Genomic DNA, 25,688 nt, shown 5'->3' on the forward strand with positions numbered 1-25,688 from the left:
ATTTCTTTTAAGGTAATCATCAGAATAACAATACATGGATTTTTATAAGATTATATGATACATATTGTACAAAAAACATCCCCCTTTGTTGATTTCTTTATATTATTTATCACTTATACATACACAATGTAAAGTTAAATAAAAAACAACTGCATATTGTAAAAATTAATTGAACAGGTATTTGCAAAATGTAAAATTTATACTTTTACAATCATTAAAACAACTTTAGAAGTTCTTAAAGATTGTTCACCGCTCACAACATTTTGCTATATACAATTGATATTAAAGCTAACAATATTACAATATGCAGAAGTCTTTTATAGCTTAAGCTCTAATGGTTGAATTCTTTTATAAATGATTTGTACATTATCACATGAAATTTCGTATTAAAAACTTCATATTTAATAACATTAATAGTATATAATAAACTTGTAATTTGTGAGCAACCCATTTTTTTTACTTCGTATGCGTTTAATTATCTGCAATATAAACTTTTTATCCTTTCAAAGTTATTACTATGCAAGTATCAACAGCTGTATTATTCATCATAGAATATAAGATCGAACTTGAAAATATTTAGTTTTAAACTGCAGTTTTCACGCTAAAAGGTTAATCAGATATTTTCAACAATTTATGTTTCTTACTCCAGTCTCTTGTTATAATTTCATGGCACCGATTTCATCTAGGTATACTCAAGTATATATTTTCAAGTAACATAAAAAAATGTAATTAATTACTTGACGTTAGTTATAAATGATTCTTTATTCGTCGATCTTAACAAAAGACTTTCGAAAAGTAAACGATTTTTTGACGAAAGTTATTTGTATTTCAACTATTATAAAAATATACCAACAGTGTAACATATAATTAAGTCCGCAATATAGTTTTACGAATATATTTATCTTAAAAATAGTAAGAAACGATATCTAAAATGAAAGAGAATAATTTCCAAAGATAATGATTTCCTTTTCTTTATCTCTGTCATAAACGACGTATTTAGATAAAAACAAGCATAGTAAAAATATAATGGAATGGTTTGCTCTACACATTTTTCCTTCCTTTTTTTCATGTATGTATGATCAAGTATTACAATGAATTTAATGAAGCATCGAGAAGAAAAAAGAAAGGAATTTATCGCAAAAATTTGTTATCGCAATTTATGAAAATGTAAAGTTATATATAATTCTTTTCTTAATGCTGAGTGAACATAAACGTAACGCATATAATATAATTACCTAATAAATACGAATGTCCTTTCTCATTTTTTATAATATTTTATGCGAACATATGAACAATTGCGATAACCGCTATAAAAAAAAGGATGTTCAAATCTCAACGTGTTCCAAATTTGTAACAGTCTGTATATCGTAATATATATTTTGTTAAATGTTTGCGAGTAAATTCATGTACATCTTTATATACTCTTTTAACAGTTAATTATTAAATTTTATGGTCACAATTTTGAGAAGGATAGGGAAAAATTGCACTTTAAGTTCTTTCCATTCTCAACCGCAATCGTTGCAAAAGGAAATCTGAAGGTCTACTACTGTAAAAAAGAATCGTTTTAAGAATTTTCACGTAAGTTTCTCTCCTAAATTGGCTTACTGCTACGGTAACTGCTTTTCTTTCGCACGTTCTTTCGAAGGTCTAAGCAAATCACGTTTCGCGACTTATTCGCATATTATAATTGGTCACTGAGTTGATCGTCGCCGTTCCGTGCGATTAACTGCTGCGAGTGCTTCTTCGGGCAGGCGACCAGGATCTGATAGAATATCAGTGGCAGTACACAGATATCTTAGGGAGTTCAGAACGGCTACAGTTGAAGACAAGAAATGATTAATAATTAAAAATGATTAATGACTAATAATTCCGTGTATTTATAAATGTAACTTATTAATATGAATACTTTATTATGCCACTGCTAATGTTTTGTTGTAAAAGATACAAACCTGGTCTGAGATCAACGAGTGAGCAATGTTGCTCGACCCACAATATTGTACTTCTGTATAGATCTTCAATACTCGCGGTGGATACCGAGGTATTGAAAGAAATCATTAGAGGCTCAAGCAATACACTGAACTAATCATTTTCTAAGGAAATGTATAACATATGTTCACGAACGAGAACAGAGAAAAAAAAACATAAAAAGTGTTTTAAGAAGGATACGATCCAAAATTTCCAATTCTCCCGTGTACGCGTGCGTACATACTCATCGAACATCTCCTTCATTTTACTAGTTCTGTGTCTAGAAATTGGAGCACCCGTTGCAGGAAGCATGGACTGACAATTACTGTAACAAAGTGTTGAATATATAAGTTTTATATAACAATTTAAAAGAAATAATATTATCTGTTGTCTTTTTTAATTTCCTTATTACCTAATAGACGTATTAAGGCACTCGATTTGATGTCTTAAAGTATCCATCTCCTCCTTCAACTGATTTCTCTCCGCCCTTAACTGCCTGATATAATCTGCTCCTTTTTGCAGCATAGCGGCTTTGCTCATCTTCGTGTTCGGATTTTGATTAAGCTGCGGTATCAAACTGTGCAGCATGTCAAATCCATTTTTAATATTATATCTACGTTTTTGTTCCGCATGAATGTGCCCGACTCGTCTTTGTTCTTTGTATTGTCCCCGTTCTGATTCACCTTTTATGTAACCTCTACTCGGTGACAATGGGCTTCCTATACTCATCGGACTGTGCAAAGGACTGAGGTTTAACCCTTGAGGACTGTGTGCGTTAGAACTATCCTTTGGTGACCCAGGACTATTTTGTGACTGATGCGCTTGGGTGTTTGTATTTAATAGCATTTGTTGGCTGCAAGTAGTCTGTTGCATTGCCTAATATGCAACATACAGTTGAACACGTCATATAATATTATACAAGCTGAAGATTTATTATCGTCGGTATTAATGTTACGTAATATAATATCTTTATGTGACTTATTATTTAAGTCCTCGTGGTTCAAACTAAAGAGTTTCATCTACTACGTATGCTATTATAGCGTAAAAACGTTGGGTCAATTTTATGAATATTAGAGAGTACCCTCTTCTTGAATGACACTGATTTAAATAACTTTTGATTTCGAAATAAGATGCAATAAAAAATATACCTGTTGTTGAGGTTGCACTTGGATCGTAGATGTTTGCATAGTTTGGACAGTGACCGGCGTGGTAATATGGTGGGTAGTTGTTACCTGCGTAGGCGAAGCTGAAGGTGGAAACATAGGTAAGATGTGTTTCATAGTAGTAGTTGTTTGGGTCACTGTCGGCATTACATTATCAGCCGTCATATTCATTGTGTGTACACCAGATGTGTCTATGTAACGATATTGAAGCTCTCATAATATTCTTTATCGACAAAATATATAATACCGTGTGATCGATTTCTCAATAATTTGTGCGTCATGTCGCCATTAAATGATTTATAAAATATAGAGAAAAGCCGTACAAAGATTACGTTTCTTAAAATACATACTATTCGTGAGTAACTGTGCGAGCAAAACATTGTTATTTAGATTTAGAGCGGGATCGCTCGCCGCTGATACTAATGGTGGCGGATGGATTCTTGATGCGGTTAAGGACGAACTACTTCGAGACCTATTCCTTGCTTTCATCTGATACTGAAACAGAAAACATTTTCGTGATTTCATTATAAATTTGTTCAACTTCCTATGCTTCGTATATCATAAAGGAAATAGAAAAAATTGATTTATATTTCATATGGTATTATTGTAGCTTATGTATGAACCTTGGGTACGGCAAAAACTTCCTCTTTCTCCGAATTGGACGCGGCAGGTTGCGGTAACAATTTCGTAGGTTGTACGGTCGGCGTGGTGAGATCCAAACCGGAGGGTCTACACTGTAACAGTATCGGTGATTGCGACGGTTGCTCCGTGGAAACCGATACGACTTGTTGTGGTGGGTGTGTCTGAAAAATATCACGATAATCTGTTTCTATTGCTAATCATAGTCTCCCGTCTCGTTAATGCATTATTCAAATCGAACACCACGTTTCAATGAAACAAGACATATCACGTCGTATCTGTGAAATAAATACCTTGAAATTATTAGTGTTGAATTTGCATTGCTGCGCATTAAAGTTTTGCGGAAGTGTGGGAAACTTATAACACTGTTGCGGTTGAACGACTTTGTACGGTTTTGATGAGATCGGTGCGACCGGTGGTAGAGGCCTGATGCTCCTGTGTTGCGTCGACACTGTAGAATTCGTTTGTCCAAAAGTTTGCTGTACCGTTACCAGATTTTGAACATGAGCAGCGATAGGCGGGATTTGATTCGCATGAGCAGACTGGTCGTTCAACGCTGGCATCTGCACTTGATTTTGAACCGGTGTTAGTTGAACGGATTGGATCTCCATGGCGTAAGGTTGTTGCTGCGAAGCTTGTTGTTGTTGGTACGCTGAATTTTGTTGTTGCGCTGTTCGTTGATACGTTGATGTCCGTTGTTGTTGAGGTTGCTGGATCACTCGACTATTCCTCGAAGAAACTCTACTTGGTCGACTTTTTTCCCTGACAGGTTGACTGGTTGCAGCGGGTTCATAACTTTGTTGTATGGTACTATAATTCTCACTCAGAGTTCTATAACGTGCATGTAAAAGTTAAAATAGAATTTCATTGTAAAACATTCTAAGTAATGAACGATCGATGCTCACATATTATTCCTGAACGCATTCGTTGGCTCTGGCTGAGGTTGAGTATATATTTTTGCAGTGTATTGCAGATTCTGTATAGTACCTCCTTGTTCGTTCTGTGCTAACGCTGGCTGCTGTGAAGCTTGCTCATTCTTCGCTGCTGATTCTTGGCTCAGCTCGTTTATCTGATTCATAGGCGTCATTAAGTCGAGATCAGGATAGTTCGTGTTCAAGGTACTATTTCGAAACATGTCGTCCTCTTCCGGGACAGGGGGCAACTTCGAATTTAAAAATTCTAAAAGATTACGATTTATAAATATTATTGATACATTATCGTCCATACCTGTAACATAGTGAATTTCATGTTGATCGGATACCTTGCAACGGTTCAAGAGTGTCCATAAAATCATCTAAATTTGGCTGGAGCGGTCCCAAGCTGGGTTGTATAAAATCCGCCAGACTAGCTCCACGCGCTACAATTATAAGCAGCCGTATAAAATAAAGTTTATCGTGTCATCTGTTTCAATACATCTACATTAACTAGACTGTACGCGTTGTTTCTTTCAACTTTTGTCGTTCCTTCTTTCTATTACAACGCTCTAATTATCGACATACATATTATTCTCTTATCATCTCCGCTATCCTTATCGGTCTTTCACTTATTTTTGTTTTATATAATTTTATTTTTTAGCGAATTACCAATTTCTCTCGGATCGGGAAAGTATATTGGTTGATTTGAACTGATTGTCGAAAATAACGTATCAGTCATGAGCTCCATGTAATCTTCATCAACCATCATACTCTCTCCTCCTGGAGTCCCACTGGTCCCACCGTGTGTGCTGCCTGTACCTGCTCCATAGTTGCCCGAGATCCCCAATCCATTGCCCCAATCTAACACGTCCATCGATTCCATCTGAAACGATACCGCCATTTTCTACTATGAATAAGAAATACCAGTGGTTCTTAGAAATTTTGTAAAATTCAAATGTATTTAACGTTTTTATCTTTGGAAGCTAAAGTATATTTCACGATAATGAAACTAAGGGAAATTACGTTCTGAAACTCGACCTAATTGAAAAATACATTTGCTTGAAATTTGAAAAATTAATCGAGGCAAATGCAATAGCAATACGCCTATATTTAATTCTCAGTTTCATGCAAATTTAATCGTAGAAAATTTGTGACTCGTGGATTGAGGAATACCATCTCGGTGCCATCCTTGTTCGTCCAACCAAGGATTTTGTTCCGATAGAACATACGCCATTTCTTGTACTCCGCAGTAACCGCAGCAAGTTTTCGCTTCCAGTATTTGCCCTCTAAGACAACCGCCTGATAAGAAACACATCTTTTAAATTTATGTACGTCGTTATCGAGTTGCAAAACTTTACAACGGCTATCGATCGTGTTCTTTCATTACAAAATACAGGGTGTCTCAAAATTAATTTCGCATAAATTAAAGAACATAAGAAAGCAATTGGCATTTTTACAGTGTTCGCTCTAACGTTGGTGAACTGATCTCTCTCTCTCTCTCTCTCTCTCTCTCTCTCTCTCTCTCTCTATCGATCTTTCAACGTCGTCCAGTTATTTTTAACGCAATTACAAAAATAATTCTCTGTAACCAGGAAGTTTAACAGACGTCGTTTAAACGATCCATTACCCTGCATTTACAAAGCACTTTTCGAATATACCGCTGATTCCTAGACTCAATTGCGATCTATTTTAAGTAGATTGTTTGACAATCTCTACTTTTAAACAGAGGAGAGCTGCTGTTTGGTTTGCAGGACACGCTCATTTTTGCGCGCGTAATACGACCATCGTCTTCAACGTCTAACTTCAAAGAAGATAACGACGGTTCTTTTGTTCTTTCAAGTAGTCGAGACAATAAACAAAAATTGTTCGATTCCACTTTGAGACACTCTGTGCAAGATCGCCGCAAGAAAAATGCTCGACAAGCATCGAACTCTTATCATTTAAGTGATAACTAAACGTACCTCGGGTTTATTATGAGTATCAACATCCAATGGAGACGCGAACTGGCACACCAGCGTGTTCTGCTTCAATATAACTGAAATGATACAAAGATAACTGAAACTCGCACTATAACATGCGTCTATCACCGATCCTCTTCAAAAAAAAAAAAAAAACCGGAAAAAAAATGAAATTTTTAATTTTCTTATTTCACGATACAAATTTACCTTATCTTACGTCATCCGCTAATTCTTCCCTCTTTAAGAAAAAAAAAAGTGAAATATCAAATATTAAAAAAGATATTCTTCTTTATAATATAAAATTGCCTTATTCTACGGCGAATTTAACAAGCTCTTGTACAACAAACAATAGAAAAGTACATTACAGTGAAAAATGATCTAAAGGAAGCGGCAATATCTGTTTCACCGGATTAAAAAAGAACAAAAATTGCAATCTCTAGCGATGACATGCAAATGGATTCGCGTACATCGATTCAACGGAACCACGACTGATCGAATGCGCTTCTAAAGGTAGCACAATGATTTTGTAGCTACCGAAAGATCGATTTTTCCAAGAGAAGAACGTCGCGTCTTTTTATTTGAAAAGAAAAAGTTCATATACGAACCACGATGCGTGCTCCTTGGACGAACTTAATTGAGTCGACCACGCGAACGTTTGAAATGATTAGTTAGCTGCCCTTCGACCTACGGCCATGCTCGATATGCTCGTTGCATCGGAGGAGAGACGCAAGCGTCCCGATGCCGACTTTGCGGCGACGCATTTTGTAGCGCACTCGCGAAATAATTCTCGTAATCACTAACGACAGCAGGTACAAAGTCCTGCGATGCTGTCTCGATTGCGAACTAAAGTCGATGTCCCTCCGTTTCACGCCTCCAACTCGATCAAGCTTCCGTTTTCACTTTGCTCGTGCTGCACCTTTCCTATCCTTTTCCCTTGATGCACAAATTTCGTCCCGTTAATTGAATGAAACGACGTTCAAGCGAAAAGTTAAAACGATGTCGCGTTAAGAAAAGTATGTTCGATCGACTTACGGTGACGATAAAAAATACAGAAAAGCGTAAAATTTGTAAAAAAAAAAAAAAGAAGAGAAAAATTAAAGCGATTCAAAGAAATGGAGTTAGCGTTTTAAAATAAATTTGCAAGAGTTTGCGGAATATTCTTAGGAATAATAAAATCGCAGATATTCGCTTCGAATGGAAAACAAAGATATGCAACAAACAAATTGTTATCGATCTCGATTGCGTATCGAGTCGAATGGAAAATATCACGTTTACTTATTTTCACTCGGCGATCGAACACGAATTGTACGTAAAATCTGCGAACGTTACGCTACACGATTCTCAGCGTGAACGAAGCGTCAACGAACGAGGAACCACTCGAGATTCTTTTCTTTTACATCAACTCGTCCGAAGCTAAGCTACGTACAACTTACACGATTTCCCGTGTCTCTCGATCTTACTACTGACCTCGTTTACTTTTAAATTTTGGCATTATCACGACGTGACGCAGTTTTATTTCCTTCTCGTTATTACATCTAACTGTAATTCTTTGCTCGATCGGTTGGTATTTTATTCGTTAATCGACGAGAAACAAGTAAATGAATATTTGTAAGTCTGACGAGTGGACAATCGGGAACGCGGAGGCGGTGGATTTAAAAATAGCACTCGCGGCGATCGAAATGTCAGTGAACGAGATACGGTTTTGCGCTCGCTCGTGTCTCTTGCACAATTCAAGCGGATCGGTTTATTTAAAAGTACATCTTCTTGCCTATGTGATCTCAACACCTATCGATGTATCATGCTTTCTTCGTTAAAATTAACTCGTCGACTAGTCTTAAACCTTAGTAACAAACAGTACAGATCTTTATTTCTCTTAAAAAAAAAAAAAAAAAAAAAAAAGAGAAGAAAAAGAAATTAAAAATAAGAATAATTCCTCGTTCGTTCGATAACGTAGCAGCTAGCTTTATTTTACGTCACTGATCCAAAGACCTTAACTTGGATTTCTTTTTAATCACCTGCTCCGCTCAACTTTACCTCGGTCGATTCCTCCGGTGCTTCGATTCCCAACAAACTTACTTTCTAACTTGGAACTTGTTTCGAAACTAACCCGAAATATTTAGGTCGACTATTATCGAAATCGGTCTCGTGTGATACGAAAAGCTGTTTCGATTTCCCTAAAAATTGGAAGTTGGAAGCCGAACGGATAGAAGAAACGACGCAATTTCGCCGCGACTAAGAATTTCGAATTTCCTGGTATGACGGTATTCGCGAAACTGAAGTTTGCTCGAAAGTTTCGCAGGAACTTGCGAAGAAACCACGCTCGGTAGCCGCTGGCGGGGATTCTTTGTCACTGACGTGTCACGTGCAAGATATTTCTTTATTTTGTACGCCACCACAGCCTATCGTCTTATTTTCGCGACTGAATATCTTGAATCAATTTAATTTGGCTTTAGATTATGTTTTATCTCGCCCCACTCTTGTTTTTCGATCGTAACTGAAAAACCGTGACTGTCTTCCAAATTCTTTGCGGAATAAATTGCTCAATTTTTTGTTCAATCCTGCGATTCTCCAACCGACGAAAGATAATTAACCCTTAAAGTCTAACTATACCTGGCTGACGTACCTGGCTATATCTGCCCCAGATGTACCTGGTATATTTTTGCAAGTGAAAAATTTAACGAGGTAAAACCAAGTTGAAGCATCCAATAACGTACTTAGGGATATAGAAAGCAGCGAGTTGTTGTATTTAGTTGTTTAGGAATGAAATTTCTATTTAACTAATTACCATCTAATGACAAAATCCGCTATCACTTAGTTGCCAACCCAATAGCAAACTTATCGTTTGTAACGGTATCTTGTAAATGAAATTGCGACACGATGATATTAAAACTAAATTCGCAGCAGGTGAAATTTTATTCGGCATTATCGTCCAGGGATAAGCAACGCGATCGAATAAAGAAAATAGGTACATCGGGACAGTGTAGTCTAAATTTGGAAAAAATTTTCCGCGTTACGAAAAGAGTAGTACGATACTAATATCAATATCGAGACTTTCGCAATTTGAAATTTATCATGCTTCGGACGAGCAACTTTTTCATTTAAAATAGGAAACGATGGTTTAAGTGGACGAATAAAGGGGAGGAAGCGGTTAATTCGAGGTGAAATAATGTTTGAGCGATTCTAAAGGTTTACAAGTTTCGACTAACACAAACACTGTTTCGATTCCAATGCTCCGAAAATTATAATGGCTCAAAATAATTTCAAACACGATACGATTCCGATCGATAGGTTTTCGTAATCGGTATGGTTCGGATCGGTACGATTTAAGATGAAACTTAACAGATTATTTAAAGAGATGGAAAACACGAGGAACGTAAAATTCTAATTTCGTTGTAAAGACGGAAGAATACAGAACGTAAGTAGGTCTGGAACGTTTTAGTTTTCGAAAACGCCTTTCTTCTTTTCCTGACTCATTATCCGACAAACGCTGTGACCCTCGAACCGTAACCGTTGACCGTGACAAGTTGGCCGAGGGGAAAAAAGTTGTCGCTACGAGAAAAATAAAACTAACGATCGTCGTTATCACGGCGGCCTCGGGTTATCACGCGAAACGATTGTTAAAGGCCTAAAGGTTAAAGCAAAATTTACACTTGTTTCGAGGTGTAAATGTGTCTCGGGATTCGCCTACTATTTCCGGTTATATCGCCTGTACTTCGTCTATAGATTTTTCGAAAGAATTCACGTCTTTTATACAATTGGCGTTGCTTCGTCAAATATCCTGATCGTTTAATTTCTGATCGTTTCAACGATCTTACTCGTATTAAACATACGTTATTTTTATATTTATAGTGCATCGACGGTCGTGGTTCTGCGTTCTGTTCACACGTGCGTTTCCTTACATTGCATGTGCCAGCACCTCCATATCACGTTGTTCAGTCTAATCTTGTCCTTCCATCTCAGCCTGATCCCTTTGAACCGATTCCACTTGGGCGATGTCAATTTCTGTCTGGAACAAATTCAAATGCCCATACGTCATACCACTGTAAACTCAAATTCCGAGCGTTTGATCGACGAACCGCGTGCATTTTATACGAGTTCGCCGTTTCGTTGTACGAACGCTATTATAGAAAAGAAATGAAACATTCGTTGGACGAAGGTGGAAGATAAATTTCAATCGCTGTACTTGAGAAACTTTCTAACAATAAAAAAAGAAAAGAAAAAAAATGAACACAATTCGGTCAGAGACGATGGAAAGAACGCAAGAGAAGTCGAAGAATACGTGAAAGTGAAAATCTGCGAATCGATCGTAAAATGACTCAACCTAAAAGTTATTTACTCAAATCACCGTAAAAACAAGATATACCCGGAGAAACATCTTAAAACGAGCGAATGTAAATCGTCGGCAAAGAGCTTGAAAACTTAAGACAAGACACGAAACGCAAACACAGAGTTTATCTGCTTTTGCGGAGTATAGTTGGAGCAAGTTGCCGTAGTAAGTTAGCGTCGTAGTAAAGTACTCGGCAGCTAATCGACGGAGCTTTGCAACGTCCAGATAAGATTTCCAGGTCCAAGAAAGACTAATTAATCCTTATCGAGACGTTTCCTCGTAGTTTAACGCCGCTTTCGCCACGATGCAACGTTTTCAGCGAATCCAATGATTTAACGTTAGTCTGCGAAATGGAAAAATGGTTTCTTACATAGACGACCTACATAGACATTACGGTGATCTAAAAGTTTCGTGGATTACGTTATCTTTACGATATGATATTCTAACGACGTTCGATTCGCTAGCGGATTTATCGTCAAGGAAGCTACGTATGTTTGTTCGAACACGGTAAACATTTTCCCGTACTTATCCCAAGGAGGAGGAGCGGGCTAAATATAAGCGAGACAGAACGAGCAGCGAATAGACGAGATAGAACGAACCGAAATACTGTGACTTTGGGTTTGGTAGATTGGAAACAACGATGACCTGTTCGTTGAAATATCCATGAGCGAGTCGAAGGAAATTGTTATTTTCACTAATGGAAAAACTGCTTACACGATCCAATTTATGTTATCGGCGAAATGCTGCGAGGCGTAAGTTACACAAGGCACGTCTTCTCATTTTACAGCACAAATCTCGTTCTTTGTATTTTAACGATTACGTCTCGATCCTTTGTTTTCCCTTTCTTTTCCGAGACAACGTGTATACGATTGCCATCCTGCACGGAACAATAATCGAACGATCTACGTAAGAATCTACCGCCGGTACAAGTTTTTCGTTATCGAAGTTCGCGGCGATGTAACATCGTCGAAAAGCCAACAGCTGGAAATGGTAGTAAGATTTCCACTAACAAGCGTTCGCGTTACTACGAGTGCCGCGGATATTCTTCCTTTCTTGGCATGGGACTCTGATCACCCGAGTCCACTGTCAGCATTTCATTTTTACGTAGATTAAATCGATTAGATAAGAGGAGAAATAAGGACAGAGGCGACACACAGGCTGTACCGAATCTTTCCAACTTATTATGTTTATGCAATTTATTTATGTATTTCAGTTACGGCATATCAATGTTTCCGGTAAAGAATTTATCAAATTCAATAGATAAAATTATTTTTCATTTTTCAAATATAATGTATATTATATGCGTGGTTGCTAAACGTTTGAATTTCTTCCGAGATCGTGATCGAATTACGCGAGAAAAATATCATAATCGTAATAATAATCAGAATTGTATAATACCTCTCAGAAAGATAAAATAATGTTTGTAGAAGAGTCGGAGGCGATTAGAAAATCGTCTTGGCTCGCTTCATCTTTAGAAAACTTATCTGCCTGATCTCGATAAAGAGCTAAGATCAACGATATTAATTAAGAAAATTTTCCAAGGAAGATTCTCTGTAAGATAAAAATGGGATTAATTAAATGATCAAATAAAGAAAAAATTCGTTGTGTGTGGTCTAATATCTGAAAAAGCGATTTTATTCTCCCGATCCGTCTATTTTGTCCATTTATCAAGAGTACAAAATTCGAATCTAAGTCGATTCCTTATCGATCGGACATTTGCTACGTGGAATTATCAAATTTGATTAGTCGGATATCTCAAAATCTCATCAACATAAATCTCCAGTTTCATGGAAAAAGATATTTCCAAGTGAACAACTCGACGTCAAAATCTTTTCAAGCGTTAAATAATTTTCCCAAAAATGGATAAATTCTATCGCACAAGTGCAACATTAATAAAACGTCTGGATTTCTCTAGACTCTCAGCATCCGATGTAGCGGAATCTCATCATCCTCTATTAATACAACAATTAAATGGTTATCGCGTGTTGGATGAGTGCACAGAATGAATCGTCGAAAGCGTACGATAGCGAAATAACATCGAGGAATCAAGCCACTCGAACGCAAAGTCGTTTCTCGCCAAATCCACCTGTTTCTCTTTCTAAGCGTGATGAATACCATCGCGATTAATTAGCCGTGAGTATCTCGTTATCAGATAACGATTTATTTGTTCGTCGTACAGCCGATGACTCGATCTATCCGGCAGAGAAGAGCAAAGTCGATTATCATTCGTCGTTCTGTCATGGAATTTCCCTGTTTCTTCTTTAGATTCACCATCGAACGCTTTCAGCTTCTTGTTTTTAACTTCAACTCTTTTACAAAGTTGCGTAATGTCAAATACGCTGTCATCCAGTATTTTTTTCTTTTTTTTTTTTTTTTCATCTTTCGAGATACGCTGACATATTTAGAAATTCCTGTGCTTTTTATCTTTTAGGCAAAATTGTACGACACAGACTATCGTGCAATAACGATCGAACGAAGAAAAATAAAGATGATACAAGGAAAGTAAGAGATAAAATTTTAGATTTCTCGGTCATTTTAAAACGATAGATAAGGTAAACTTGAAAGTTACGTGTTTTTTTACAGATATTCTTCGCAGCAACATTTTTATTTTCATCGATGAACATCGCAGTCGTCGCATTACGTATCGTAACCCTAGACTTCGTTGTTGGGAAATAACATTCGTTTTATAAATTTAAACGATCGATACTTGGATGCGATATAAAGAAGAGGAATGAAAATTCTACCACACGTTTGTAACAATTTTCTTATTAAATCTTGTTGCTTTATCAATTGAAAGATTATCATATCGAATACGACGCAACCAGTAAGAATAGAAAGAATTGGTGTACGAAGAATACCAGAAATATCAGGAAAGTCGTTGAAGAAGAATTCAGGAAGAATTAGAACGACTTAAAGACGCTCTGTTGTAATCCGCCTAAATAATTTCTCGATGCATCGATCGTCTTATTTCAAGAACGTACAGTAGCAGCAGAATTTTTGAATTCTACGTACAACTGATAGTTTTTAGATTCAAAACGACTCGAGAGATTCTTAAAGCTTCGTCGATATTTTCCTAACAGTATTAACGTCGTACAAAATGCGCATTCGAGATTTTTTGAATAAAATTTGAATATCTAAGTGGTTTATAAATGGTGGCGATTGTAAGACACGGGAACATTTCAACTGGGAAATGAATTCGATACGAGAACGTGTAATCTTCGTCGTAAATAATCACGTGTTTGCAACCGTGTTCCATTTGATGATGCGTGTTCACGCATTGAAGCAAAATTCCGAATTACTCGAGTCGAGAAATTTATGCTCCCCCAATTACGTCATTGTTATAGCGAGACGCACCATTATCTATGATACAAAAATACAAAGGAGCAAAGATTTCCTAAAAATTCGTCATCTTCGGTGACTCGTATCGCTGTAGGTTTAGTACGGATCACGAAAGTTTGTCACATGTTCATATATATCGAATTACACGAATCATCAGGTTCACTCACGTGACTGTTCGGTAAGATGCGTTGTTAAGCTTCATTCAGCGGAATGTGCAACCATATACATGTACACATGTATACATCGTACATATAGGCGGAAATTGATAAAAAGTCCGACGATAACTGCAAATCGAGCATAGGAAGTGAAATCGAAAGAAACGTTTCACTGAAACAAAAGAGACGCGTAGCAAGTAGTAGGCAAATGCGACAAAGGAGAAGAAGAAGAAAAAGAAGAAGATAGGAAGAATCGATAAAAGCTTCGAAACGACTGCGTCGAGAAACGGAATCGAAAGACGCTTCGACGATCGAAACGAAAGAGCCAGATAAAAGGTGACGGACGATTACCAAGGCACAAGGATAAGGAAAAAGAAGAGAAAATGTAAAAAGCAACGAGAACTTGGAAACGGGTATAGATATAGAGATCGAGAGCGAAGTTTTCCATAGTCGCAATAAAAGAGACGGGCAGAGAGTAATAAACGAATACGAAGACCAACGACGGGAAGAAAAAGAAGTGGAAAAGCGAATAAAAGCTTCGAAAGGAGTATAGCGATGGAAAATGAAAATTAAAAGAAACGAGATATCGTAAAATCAAAGGGTAGAGAAAAGAAGAATACGAGGGTAGAAGAAAATCATTGAACGATAAAAAGAAGAAAAACAGGGTCTCGCGCGATGGAAAAGCGAGCGTGTTCGCGCCTATATTCGCGGGGAACACTGAGCGCACGCGAGCGGTGCCTCTGTGCTCGATGACGCAGTGGCCTTGCACGATAAAAGACACGTTGTGACACACAGGCCTTTACGGTAATTTAGCTCGATTTACTTTTTCGAGTTACGCGTGTCGCGAGAGAACGGCTGCCGTGCAACCGGAGACCTGGCATGCTCCACGCTATCCCTTGCACGAGACCGTTTAGAAGTTCTCTAGCTTCCTCTCTCTGTCCTCCACTTCTCGCTCACTCCCTCTCTCTCTCTCTCTCTTCCTCTCGCTCGCTCCCTTTCTCTCTCTTATCTACCTCTTTCATTCGCGGAAGTTTTACCGCAGCTTTACGAACAAATTGAGCTATTTAACCTAGTTCCTCAAACGCGTTGAAATCTATATTTTTGAACGCTGAGTTTGTGAATTTGAAAACTTTGAAACGAGCGTATCCGATGCATCGAGGAACTTAAAGCTCTGCTTTAAGAAAATGATGGAATTTTTTGAACAAACGGAAACGAAATTGTGCGACATCTTGTGATTCTCGGATGACTGAAACAATTCCTATTTATTACGGCGAAAAACCAACCACTTAAAGTACCAAAAATTACCGACCGATCTTTTAAAAAAAGAAAAAAATCGTTCAAACCTAATTGTATAAAGTACCTCCTGTCCAACCTACATCGAACTATATGTAAAAAAAAAGCGCTATTGATTTCCGTCCATTCAAGCGTCCATTCAACGTCGAATAGAACGATCGCGATACCTGCTTGAATAACGCAAACACGTGGTTTACTATCGAGCAGAGTCGAACGGTATCAAGCAGGATCGTCAATGAACGTGTCACATATCTTATCCACATATGGTATTTTACGGTATTTTACGGCATTTCACGGCTGGTGAATTAGGTTCGTGTCCAAGATAAGGCACGACCGCGGTAGGAAAGCGTCGAGGACGAAGAAAAATAACCAGTATCAAAGGCTAAAATACAGTTACCTATCGAAACTATGCAACGCTTGTTATCGACGAAGTACACTGTTTAAACACATCCAGGTACTTGCTTATTAGTCACAGTACTAGATATTATTACAATTGCAACATTTATCATTATAAAGTGTGCGCGAGGTTATGAATAATATATGTTCATTAGTGAGGTCAATTAATTAGCATAGGGTAATTGCTATGTAAACACAATCGTGATTAAACCGTTCTTCTTATTTTTTAATGATACGAGCAATTAGGGAGCCGTTAAATTGCGCTATAACGGAAAAATGGTCAGATCTGATCGTCGTTTAGACGATTTCCATGGAATGCAATTTTAACGAGGTACGGAATTGCCAGCGCATTTCGGGATATTATCGCGAGTAGTCGTCTCGAAAGACGCAACGACGACGACGAGGTCGCAACACGTGAAACTCTCTCGAAATAATATTGCTCATAGGTTGCAGTGACAACAATGACGTCATTGCGGGCAGAACCGTGGACGTAACGCACTGGTCGAAGTCTAAGGGCTTCGTGAGATAAGCATTTCGACTCGATATTGTTCTTTCGACTTCTGATTCCGCGTTTTTTCTCGAGTTTCTTATTTACGTACACGATGATGTTTCAGAGGTTTGTTTTTTTTTATTTTAGTAGTAGAGTAACAAAACATCTAAATGACTTTCAAATCTCACGTTATTTTTCCTCCTATTGACGTAAAACCATGCTAGTAAGCTAAATATGTAGATTACACGTACTAGGTTGATTCATAGTCGATTCATGATTTCTTAAGCTAAAGGAGCACGTAATAAGAGTATTATCACTTTCATACGAAATCTATCCAATCAAGAATTACGTCATTTATTTATCCCATTTTTCTATACTTTCGTATCTTTCAAGAGGAAAATATCGGATATACATATTTCTACGATCTTTCGACAATCTTTTTCACGTTTCTCGAAAATCATGCATCGGCGAAAAACGAACCAACTTTATTACTTAAACCTGACTTTCAAATTTTAGAATAAATTCCGACAGATCTTTTTTACTTCGAAGAAAGTAAAAAACTTGCTCCAAAAATTTTGGATATTTTTAGATCAAATAGGAGAGATTTTCAGGTGTATCAGAGATACTTTACAATGTCGAGCAAATTATTGGTCGAGTACATCGATAAGATACAATACGATTTATCAGTCATTCTTAGGCACTCACACAACGGAAGGACAAGAGGCGTGTCAGAATTATTCCACCGATATATCTGATACGACTGCCGTCCCAGAAGTCTATCTCGCTTTCGATAAAATAACCTTTGGATTTAAGCGAAGAATTATTATTAAGCGGCTTATTGAGCCGCTAAAGATTCAAGAAAACGGCGTTGCTTTTCTCCTCTTTTCCTTCATTTTATTCCCATTCTTTGACACGGTGAACGTGTACACGTAATTTACGAGCGTGTTGTTCAGGACGAACGTTTACGTTGCGTCATTATGACAATAATATCACCGTTCTTCCACTGATAAAGATATATACGTCTTTTCACTTCGCGCGTCCAATTGCAGTTCCGACGTAAATCATCATCAATCGATTAACCCTTTCATCGGGAAGACGGAACAATAACAATGGAACGCTATCGGCGGAATTACGATATCAGGTTCATTTATTATCCAATCGCCGGGACGGGCTAAAATAACGATTGACCGGCTGAATAAAGTAATGCGTTTACTCTGCGTATGGCTCAACTACATCGTACACCGTTAATTGTACGAAATTCATTTTAACGTGTCTTATTGCATTCTGTTATCTCTTCTTTTTTTTCTTTTTTTTTTATAACTTACAATAAAAACGATCTCTATCCGCAACAATAATTTATTACGCTTAATTTCCATTCGATACGTTTCAACATTTATACTCGATATATTGCATAATTACGTAATATATTTCATATAATTGTTGAAAGTAGGCAGGTCCACGACTTTATGATTTAATTGCATATAATTCTTCTGTATTCCATATAATTACAGATACGCTTATAAATAAAGATTTATGAATGTTTATGCAAATTCGAATTTTTATGAAACGAAACAGACCAACTGAAGAAAAAGAAAGAATCTGATAAGCTGAAATGATCGCTTTGCTCTTGATATTAGATATTATTACAAGCACGTATGTATGTACTTTATTATAGATATTCTCTACTTTCGTGTATAAAATACTTGGATGAAACGATGAATAGACGAAGGAATGCGGCTTTGATTATTGATTGGTTTATTTCTGATAGATCCAACACAATGATAAAGATAAGCACGCAATTGGTCGAAAGTGACCATGTACATAGCAACGCGTTACAGTGAACAACATAGAGCAATACGGCTAGCCATGATCGTTATATGCATTCTGTGCATTTTTATACGACGATGAATTACGATATAGATATATCTTTTATAGAATCTGACTTCTGGCAATTAGAATCAGTTATTATAAAAATATGTTTTACGTTGTACATTTTCTCGTTTAGATACGAATGTTTCCTGTACAAATAATTGCCCGTAATTAGCAAATTTCTTGCACTTTAATCGCAGGAATATAATTACAACGAAATCGTCGCAACAGCCGCAGAGATAAAAGATCAAGAACGATAACAAGATAGTACAATGTAACTAGCAGCAACTTCCTGTTCGTTGTTGCGAGTAATTTATAGAAACCTTCGCGTTAATTCAACGTAACATTTTTTATTTTTGTCAATGCATATTCTTCTTTTTTCATGACTCTTCTTTTTCCAATCTGTTTTCGTCTCCGTGATTGCTACTTATTAAATATTGTTCGTTCGAAATTATCGATTACATAAAGAGCCTTGATAAACCACGGAATTTTTCGAACGTACCTCGTTTCGGGACAAAGGTTGTTTCCGATCGGCTAGATCGTTATAAATAGCCACATATATATCGTGTGCAAAATCTGATAATCTCGATAGTATCGGCCTACTTAGATTGATCACGTTAAAATTAATTTTAATATCGTCGCAAATTCGGGCGAGAATTTCACAACGATCTTGCGATCAAATTCGCGTATCCAAAACAAATATACACGTTCTTTTCTTTTCTCCTTTTTCTCGCCAACTTTCGCAAGAGCAAGATACAACGAGATTGCGAGGCATAAAAATTGAATTACGGATAAAACCGTCGACCAAAATATTTATTTATATCCACGGGGCAGAAGTGTTTTCGCCATCTGGTCGATTCGACGTTAAAAATACTCCAAACAACGAGTCTTGTTCTCGATTACACTGAACTCGGATTACAGGACCTCGATATCGACTGTTTTCAGATAACACCAACTTATAATCGACACACCTAAATGGCAAAATGACAAGAAAGACACGAAATCTAGATAAGCCTGTTTCCTTGTCCGATCTCAATAAAACGTTAGTTAGGCCGATCTAATGCTTAGATTCAATCGCTAATTCTCCATAATCGATCGATAGCTCATCAAACTTCCGATAGATCCAGGCTTTCGATCGACTGATTAATCGACGCACATTAACTGGCCATTAAAAAATAAAAGATCAAATTAATCCATTTTGCTGGTGTTAAATGGTGGACGATTAGATACAAGAGTAAAATCGAAAAGATTCGACGATAAAGCGACAAATAATTTACTCTAAAAAATATTTCCAATTGGAGGAATTCGCACGAATTCCAAAACAACGCGAGTTTTTAATCAATTTATCGAAAGAACGATATGAAACAAGAGAGAAATGTTTATTAATCTTGATCGCTGTATCAGAGTTTGTCAGCGTGTTCGCAACATTGCTGCGTTAAATTTTGCAAAATATGGACAATGATCCATCGATTACGAGTTTACTTCTTTATTTATGCCTTCGATCGTAACATTTCCAAACGGTGAGTTAGCTCGTCTTCGTTGATCGAGAGGTCGAAAGGATTTGAAGGAAGTCTTCACGACGGGATTCGAACGGTCCCGTATAGGGGAAACGGAAATTGTCGCGGAGGCAGACTGTCGGCTTCGTCGAGGCCGAGTTTAATTGCGGTGTTGTCGTTTGGTTCTACGGCCTCTTCTTCATTAATTCAATTGTCCGTTATCAGGCGGAATGCCGGCGGCACGGCATTTGTCCGGTTGCCGAGCTCGAAATACAGTTCCATCGAATCTGCGCTGTCCTACTAATCTTTCGAGGGAACCGATTGCGAGAGGAAACGCCACGCATTCGCTTGCGGGTTCTTGCAAAACGTCTGAACACTTTGGAATCACGAGACTGTTACAAGACGACTACGCGACGCTTCTTTCCGCTCTATTCAATGGCACGATGGTATAAAGTTCGATTTTCCTTTCTATTGCTGAAACGCGATTTCTCACGACTTGGACGATTCCATGATAGATGGAAAGACAGATAACTACCGTATATTAAGATCCATTTGTAATTTATACATGCATTACCACTCATAACTATTCGAACCACTTGGTTGGATGGACATTTCTTGAATAATTTAAATACAATTTCTAGTTCGAACAGTATAATCGATATTCATTGCTTGGACAACGAATCGTATGTGTTTATATAATAGCAGCTTGGATATATTGGCCTGGCAACTAAGTGATTGTAGATTTTGTCAATAATCCTAATGCCAAAATCCGCAATCACTTAGTTGCCAAGGCAATAATAGAAGTGAAAGAAAGCGTAGAGATTTAATAAAAATTATGAACGATACTTGCTGGTAATGTAAGAAAAGAGGCGAAAGGAAAACGAATTCGCGAAGAAAAACCGAGGGAAAAGAGAAACTCACCTGTATGCTAGCGACATGCACTGGAACAACTTGTTCAAGGACGTTTCAATGCTGAGTTGCTGAGAAGTTTTGTCGTTCGAAGAGCTAGTGGCAAATTTCTCTTGTAAAAATCCTGTGGAAGCGATAATCGCGATCTTGGCAGCTTCCTCGTCAGGCACTGGGACAGCAAGTTCATCTTCGTCGTCCTGGGCCTCCGCCTCGAAGTCAGAGACCATAAAGTGACCAGAGTGTATAGTCTCGCGAGAGTCTCTACCGCTGTTCTCTTTTCTCCCTGTCGCAGGACGATGAAAACTCTGGCTGGACGTTGTGGTCATCATTGTTAACGGCTTTCTGTACACCAGTTCGGCCTGCATCCCTCTTCAGCGCCACTCTGCGGATCACAGTCGCGTCGATACGCATTTTCACGCACATTTTTCATTTTTTAAATTTTCATTCTTTTCTCTAATTTTGTTGTTACTCCTTTTTTTTTAATACGAATCGCGTGTTTCTCATTAGCTTCAGATTTGTTCTCGATCATCAATTTTTTACGATGAATATTATTGGAGATCGATATAATTGCATCGATACAAAATTTAAAGGTTTTGCGGTAATATCGAAAGGGAGAGAACGAACGATACAGTTTTCGTAAAAAGTTGTTCAAAAAATTCCAGAAGTTTCTTACTTCGAATATTAACTGATTATAAATTGTAGTATGTTTGGTAAGTTGATCCGATTTCGAATTGGCGTGTGTTGGTTTATTCAAATTACTGTAACCTAAGGCTAAGTACTATAGCATCTTTTAATATTTTCTAATTGTAAGTGAAACGATTTCATTTTTTTAGCTGTATTGATAAAAACATAAATTTGCATAAATATCCGCAATCTAGTCACGACATGGCATTCTTAATATGGGAGCAATACAGCTTCAAAAAAAGAAGACTTAGAAAGAAAAAAGTATGAGTGGATGATAAAGAAATACAAAGAAATCTAGAACAAGGCCGTTAACGTAGAATTTAGTGGTGTTAGCCGACCTCATTTCACAAAATCTCTCTAGGTTACAAAGTCTACATGTTCAATCCCGATAGGATGAATCCTTCCCGCCAGACACAACAAATTTATCGGGCCACTGATAAGTCTACAATTCTCTATTCGACGCTTGTCTATCTTTTTCGTTTATTAATATGAACTTTGCTTCCGCTCTTTTTTCATCTTCACTTCCGTTAACCCTGCGTCTTATTATATGCAAGAAGTTTCTCATTAAAAAATTTTTTAAGTATTTTTTTTTATAAAGCTGTTGTTACGATCGTTACGAAGCATTTTAAGTGTAATGAAAGAGAACGTTTCCCATTGGAACACATCCTTTGCTAACGTGCGAATTCAGAACATGTAAACAACCTTCATGCCTGGTTGAACGACCGGGAATCGTTAAAGTCGCCGTTTCGGCCGCTTATTTCCATGAAAACGTGACCGCGCGCCAGAATTTTCGGTGGTCAGTGACTTCTTCGACAGAACCGCAGATATCCCCTGTCTAAAATTAAACACCACACATATTTGCAGTCAACTGTCATTTACGAGCAAATACAAACAATTTTCTTTGTGTTTAAAACCTTAACTTCCTAACCACATCATTGTTTACCGCCTTAACCCGCTTTTTTGTTCTTGTGAAAAAATAAAAATTTCGATACAAAACATATTTTGGTATAATTCGTATTAATTTTTTTATTTCTACTGATTATATCGTACTCGATATAATTTGTTTTGCAGTTCATAAATTAACAAGATTTAATAAGAAAATGATCATAAATGTAGCGTTATAACGATACGATAACTTTCTGATAAGGTAACTAGAATAAGACGCAACGATGTTAAATTGGACATACGTTTATTTTAGTAAACTTAATTTATTTTTTGTACTATAACTTACAAGTAGGAATAGTGCTCGAATTTTGTCTTTACGCATGGTAAATATAGTATAATTTACCCTTAATAAAAGGACACGTAAACAGATAAAAGATCCCTAAATAAAGAAATTGCGTCCGAAAGGTTGGTAATCTGAGCGATGAGTTAACTCGTCTTAATAGGTTAAAGATCGTACGGAAAAATGTCACATCAATTCGTACGTCTTTTCGTAGCGTTACTTCGTCTCTAAAGCACATAAACTTTTTTACCTATTGTATGTTAGCTTTTCTTAGAAGCAAAATCCAATGAATATTAGAAAGTTGAGGTTTGATTACAATGACAAAATTAATTAACATGCTGAGCCATAACGTAGAAAACTAATACATGTAGTTACAGCTGTTGCAGAAGAACTAGGTAAGCCTAATATTTATTCATATAAGCGTGTTTTTATAATGCACATTTTTCTTATTTATACTGCTTTGTTTAAACTTCATGCTGTTACATATATTTGAATAGAATGACAAAATTTAAAATTACTTGCAAATTCGTAACTTGGTTACCGACTGGCCCCAATTGTAATTCTGTAAAGTGTAAAGAATCGTGCTAGTTGTAAAAGAGTTAGCTTGAACGTATGTTCAACGGTTCGTCGATTTTAACATGCATTACGTGTTAGATACCTCTAATAAAGGTGCGTGGAAACCTTCACCGAGATACATGTTACGAAAACGTCTAACGGAAATCGAAGTCCATTTCTAATAGACATCGAATAGTGCACACACGATATCGCAAATTATGGGTTGATCCGTTATAACCGGTTTCGGGAATAGATCTTTTTCCATTTATCGACTAGGTATTAACAGCTGACGATATATCTTTATAAACGCATTGGAATTTACCAACATTATCCACAGGATAGATGAAATACGTGCAATTATAATTTCAATCGCATGAACGTAAAATGTACTTGCTACTTTTCGAACAGACGAATAAAATATCACTTAGCCGTTGATAAAAAGTTCCAAAGCCATATTTGACAATGATCATGATTTTACTAATATTGTTTACGGTACCACGTATTTTTTTTTTTGCAATATTACGCAAGCAAGTTTATCAGGGCGGATTTCCTTTGCAACAATTCTATTTAATAAATGGCCTTAATATTCCACTACATTATTATCTTAAAAGTGTTAATGCCCTTTCACCCCGGAGTCACTTGGTATCGGTAAGGTTAACCGCTTTATCCGTTCGTATACGAAGGTTTTTTCCTTTCCCCGTGTGGCTTTAAAAATTCTGTTATATTTATAGAAAACAAAATATAATAAGCATCGCTAATATAGCTACTGAAATTTTCTTATCGTGGAAAGCATGTTCTATGACCGTAGACTCTATCGATAATCTATCTCTATCGATAAATTAGAAGAGTAGAAAATGCGCGATCGTACACGAGGATAACAAGCAATACTTTCTGACGTAATCGCGAAATACATACCATGCGTACTGTATCAAATGTTCCATTGTGATTCTATTTTGTTTAAACACTTGTCATCCCATCTTATGTATGGAAAGGCAATATTAGTATAACTGCGCGTTTCTGTTTCTGTAATCTGTATCGTTTCGCGAGGCTGGCTGTGTATCGAAGACAGAAACGAGCTTAGAGTTTTTATAAGACGCCAGAACTCTTTTCAAATAGGCACACCTCGATCTCTTATGTCTTATGTCTTATGCAACCATAGGTCGTATTTAGGAACTCGTCGCGGCGCAAACAAAAACATTCTGTTTCGCCCACACGTGCGCGTGGCCACGGGAAACGTGTTTTTTAGTTGGGAAAAACATGGCCGTCCTGATTACACGATAACAACGGTATATATTCAAATAGTTTGTCAGAATAACAGTATTATAAAAACTTCTACAAAACACGATAAGAATATTTCTAATCATTGTATAAGATAAACATACTACACGCTTCATTGCAAATATACGCATTAAGCAATAAAACGTAACGATCGTATGATACTTTAGATGAGAATCACGTTGAAGAACAATACTAATTTTTGATATTTCGTTTCTATGAAAATATACACAGAACGATATAGTATTTTGAAGAGTGAAGATAGATTTGGCAATGATACACGCATGGCACCTGTCACTATGTAGTATGGTTGTGAATCGAACGAGGAAAGTATGTACTGCGCGTACATTTTACTCCTTTCCTTTCATCGTGTTTGTCTATCATGGTTTAAAAGTCGCTTAGAAATTCGTTTTGAATCGTTGTCTTTATCTTACTACCCTGTGGTAGAAATTGTATCGCGCGCTTCTTATACTTTGTAACAACTAACTAAAATCTTCTTGCATAAAAACATCGATGCAATCAAAAGATCTGCATAATATAGATTCGTCATTCGCGTAGAAAAAAAATTAGTCGATGATCGAAAACATACCCGAAGCGTATACATAATGAGGATACGTTTATTTCGTGAATAATGAACACGTATGCGTAACACAGCACTTCTTGTAAAGAATCACCAGAATTCTTTATTGTCGACTTTTCTTTCTCTATCTGGCAACTCACCTCTCTTTTTCACTGCGTGTCACCACTCGTCGTTGATACGTACACACTGTTGCAACTTGACGACGAAATTTAACGATCTCTTTGTATTAATTTTCCCTCGATCTCGACCAATATCGTCGCACTCACGCTCGCCGTCAGGCTGGGCCGCGCGGCGCCGCGCCCGGACGAGGCCCGTACGCGTTATTAGACGGCATACGCTCGCTCATACTGCCAGTGACGCCATTTGCACGAATCCGCGTCTACGACGGACGACTAGCGACTCTGTGTTACACAGCTGACATGGGCGCGCTTACTCTGACCAATCATCAACCACCGT

At 37.2% G+C, this 25,688-nt stretch overlaps 1 protein-coding gene across 12 annotated transcripts; it reads right to left on the minus strand.

Annotated features, from left to right (window-relative positions):
- Positions 1–92: 92 nt before the first annotated feature.
- Positions 93–25,646, minus strand: Mondo (MLX interacting protein mondo). 12 transcript variants are annotated; one of them, XM_069114223.1, is made up of 16 exons: positions 25,373–25,646; positions 20,926–21,295; positions 10,539–10,645; positions 6,643–6,716; positions 5,855–5,980; positions 5,351–5,585; positions 5,029–5,124; positions 4,673–4,946; positions 4,061–4,598; positions 3,752–3,931; positions 3,479–3,623; positions 3,114–3,211; positions 2,378–2,841; positions 2,167–2,290; positions 1,950–2,079; positions 93–1,813 (listed from the first exon to the last, which is right to left on the minus strand). In XM_069114223.1, exons 2-16 carry the CDS (start codon positions 21,276–21,278, stop codon positions 1,692–1,694), a joined length of 3,066 nt encoding a protein of 1,021 aa, XP_068970324.1. In that variant the 5' UTR covers positions 21,279–21,295; positions 25,373–25,646; the 3' UTR covers positions 93–1,691. The 12 variants fall into 12 exon arrangements, with proteins under 12 accessions (XP_068970324.1, XP_068970322.1, XP_068970325.1 ...); XM_069114221.1 differs by having other exon boundaries at positions 3,114–3,319; positions 25,373–25,643; XM_069114224.1 differs by having other exon boundaries at positions 5,351–5,564; positions 25,373–25,641.
- Between the last annotated feature and the right edge of the window lie 42 nt (positions 25,647–25,688).

This window comes from Bombus flavifrons, chromosome 5 (genome assembly GCF_040668555.2).
Source record: "Bombus flavifrons isolate JBK064 chromosome 5, iyBomFlav1_principal, whole genome shotgun sequence".
In the NCBI taxonomy this organism is placed as follows: domain Eukaryota; kingdom Metazoa; phylum Arthropoda; class Insecta; order Hymenoptera; family Apidae; genus Bombus; species Bombus flavifrons.

Excerpts from the sequence above, each read along its gene's own strand:
- Mondo (XM_069114221.1), bottom strand. The coding sequence starts at position 21,278 with ATGCAGGCCGAACTGGTGTACAGAAAGCCGTTAACAATGATGACCACA. Across the intron at positions 4,947-5,028 it reads CACTCTTGAACCGTTGCAAG|AATTTTTAAATTCGAAGTTG; the intron begins GTATCCGATCAA and ends GTAATCTTTTAG. Across the intron at positions 1,814-1,949 it reads ACTCGTTGATCTCAGACCAG|CCGTTCTGAACTCCCTAAGA; the intron begins GTTTGTATCTTT and ends CTTCAACTGTAG.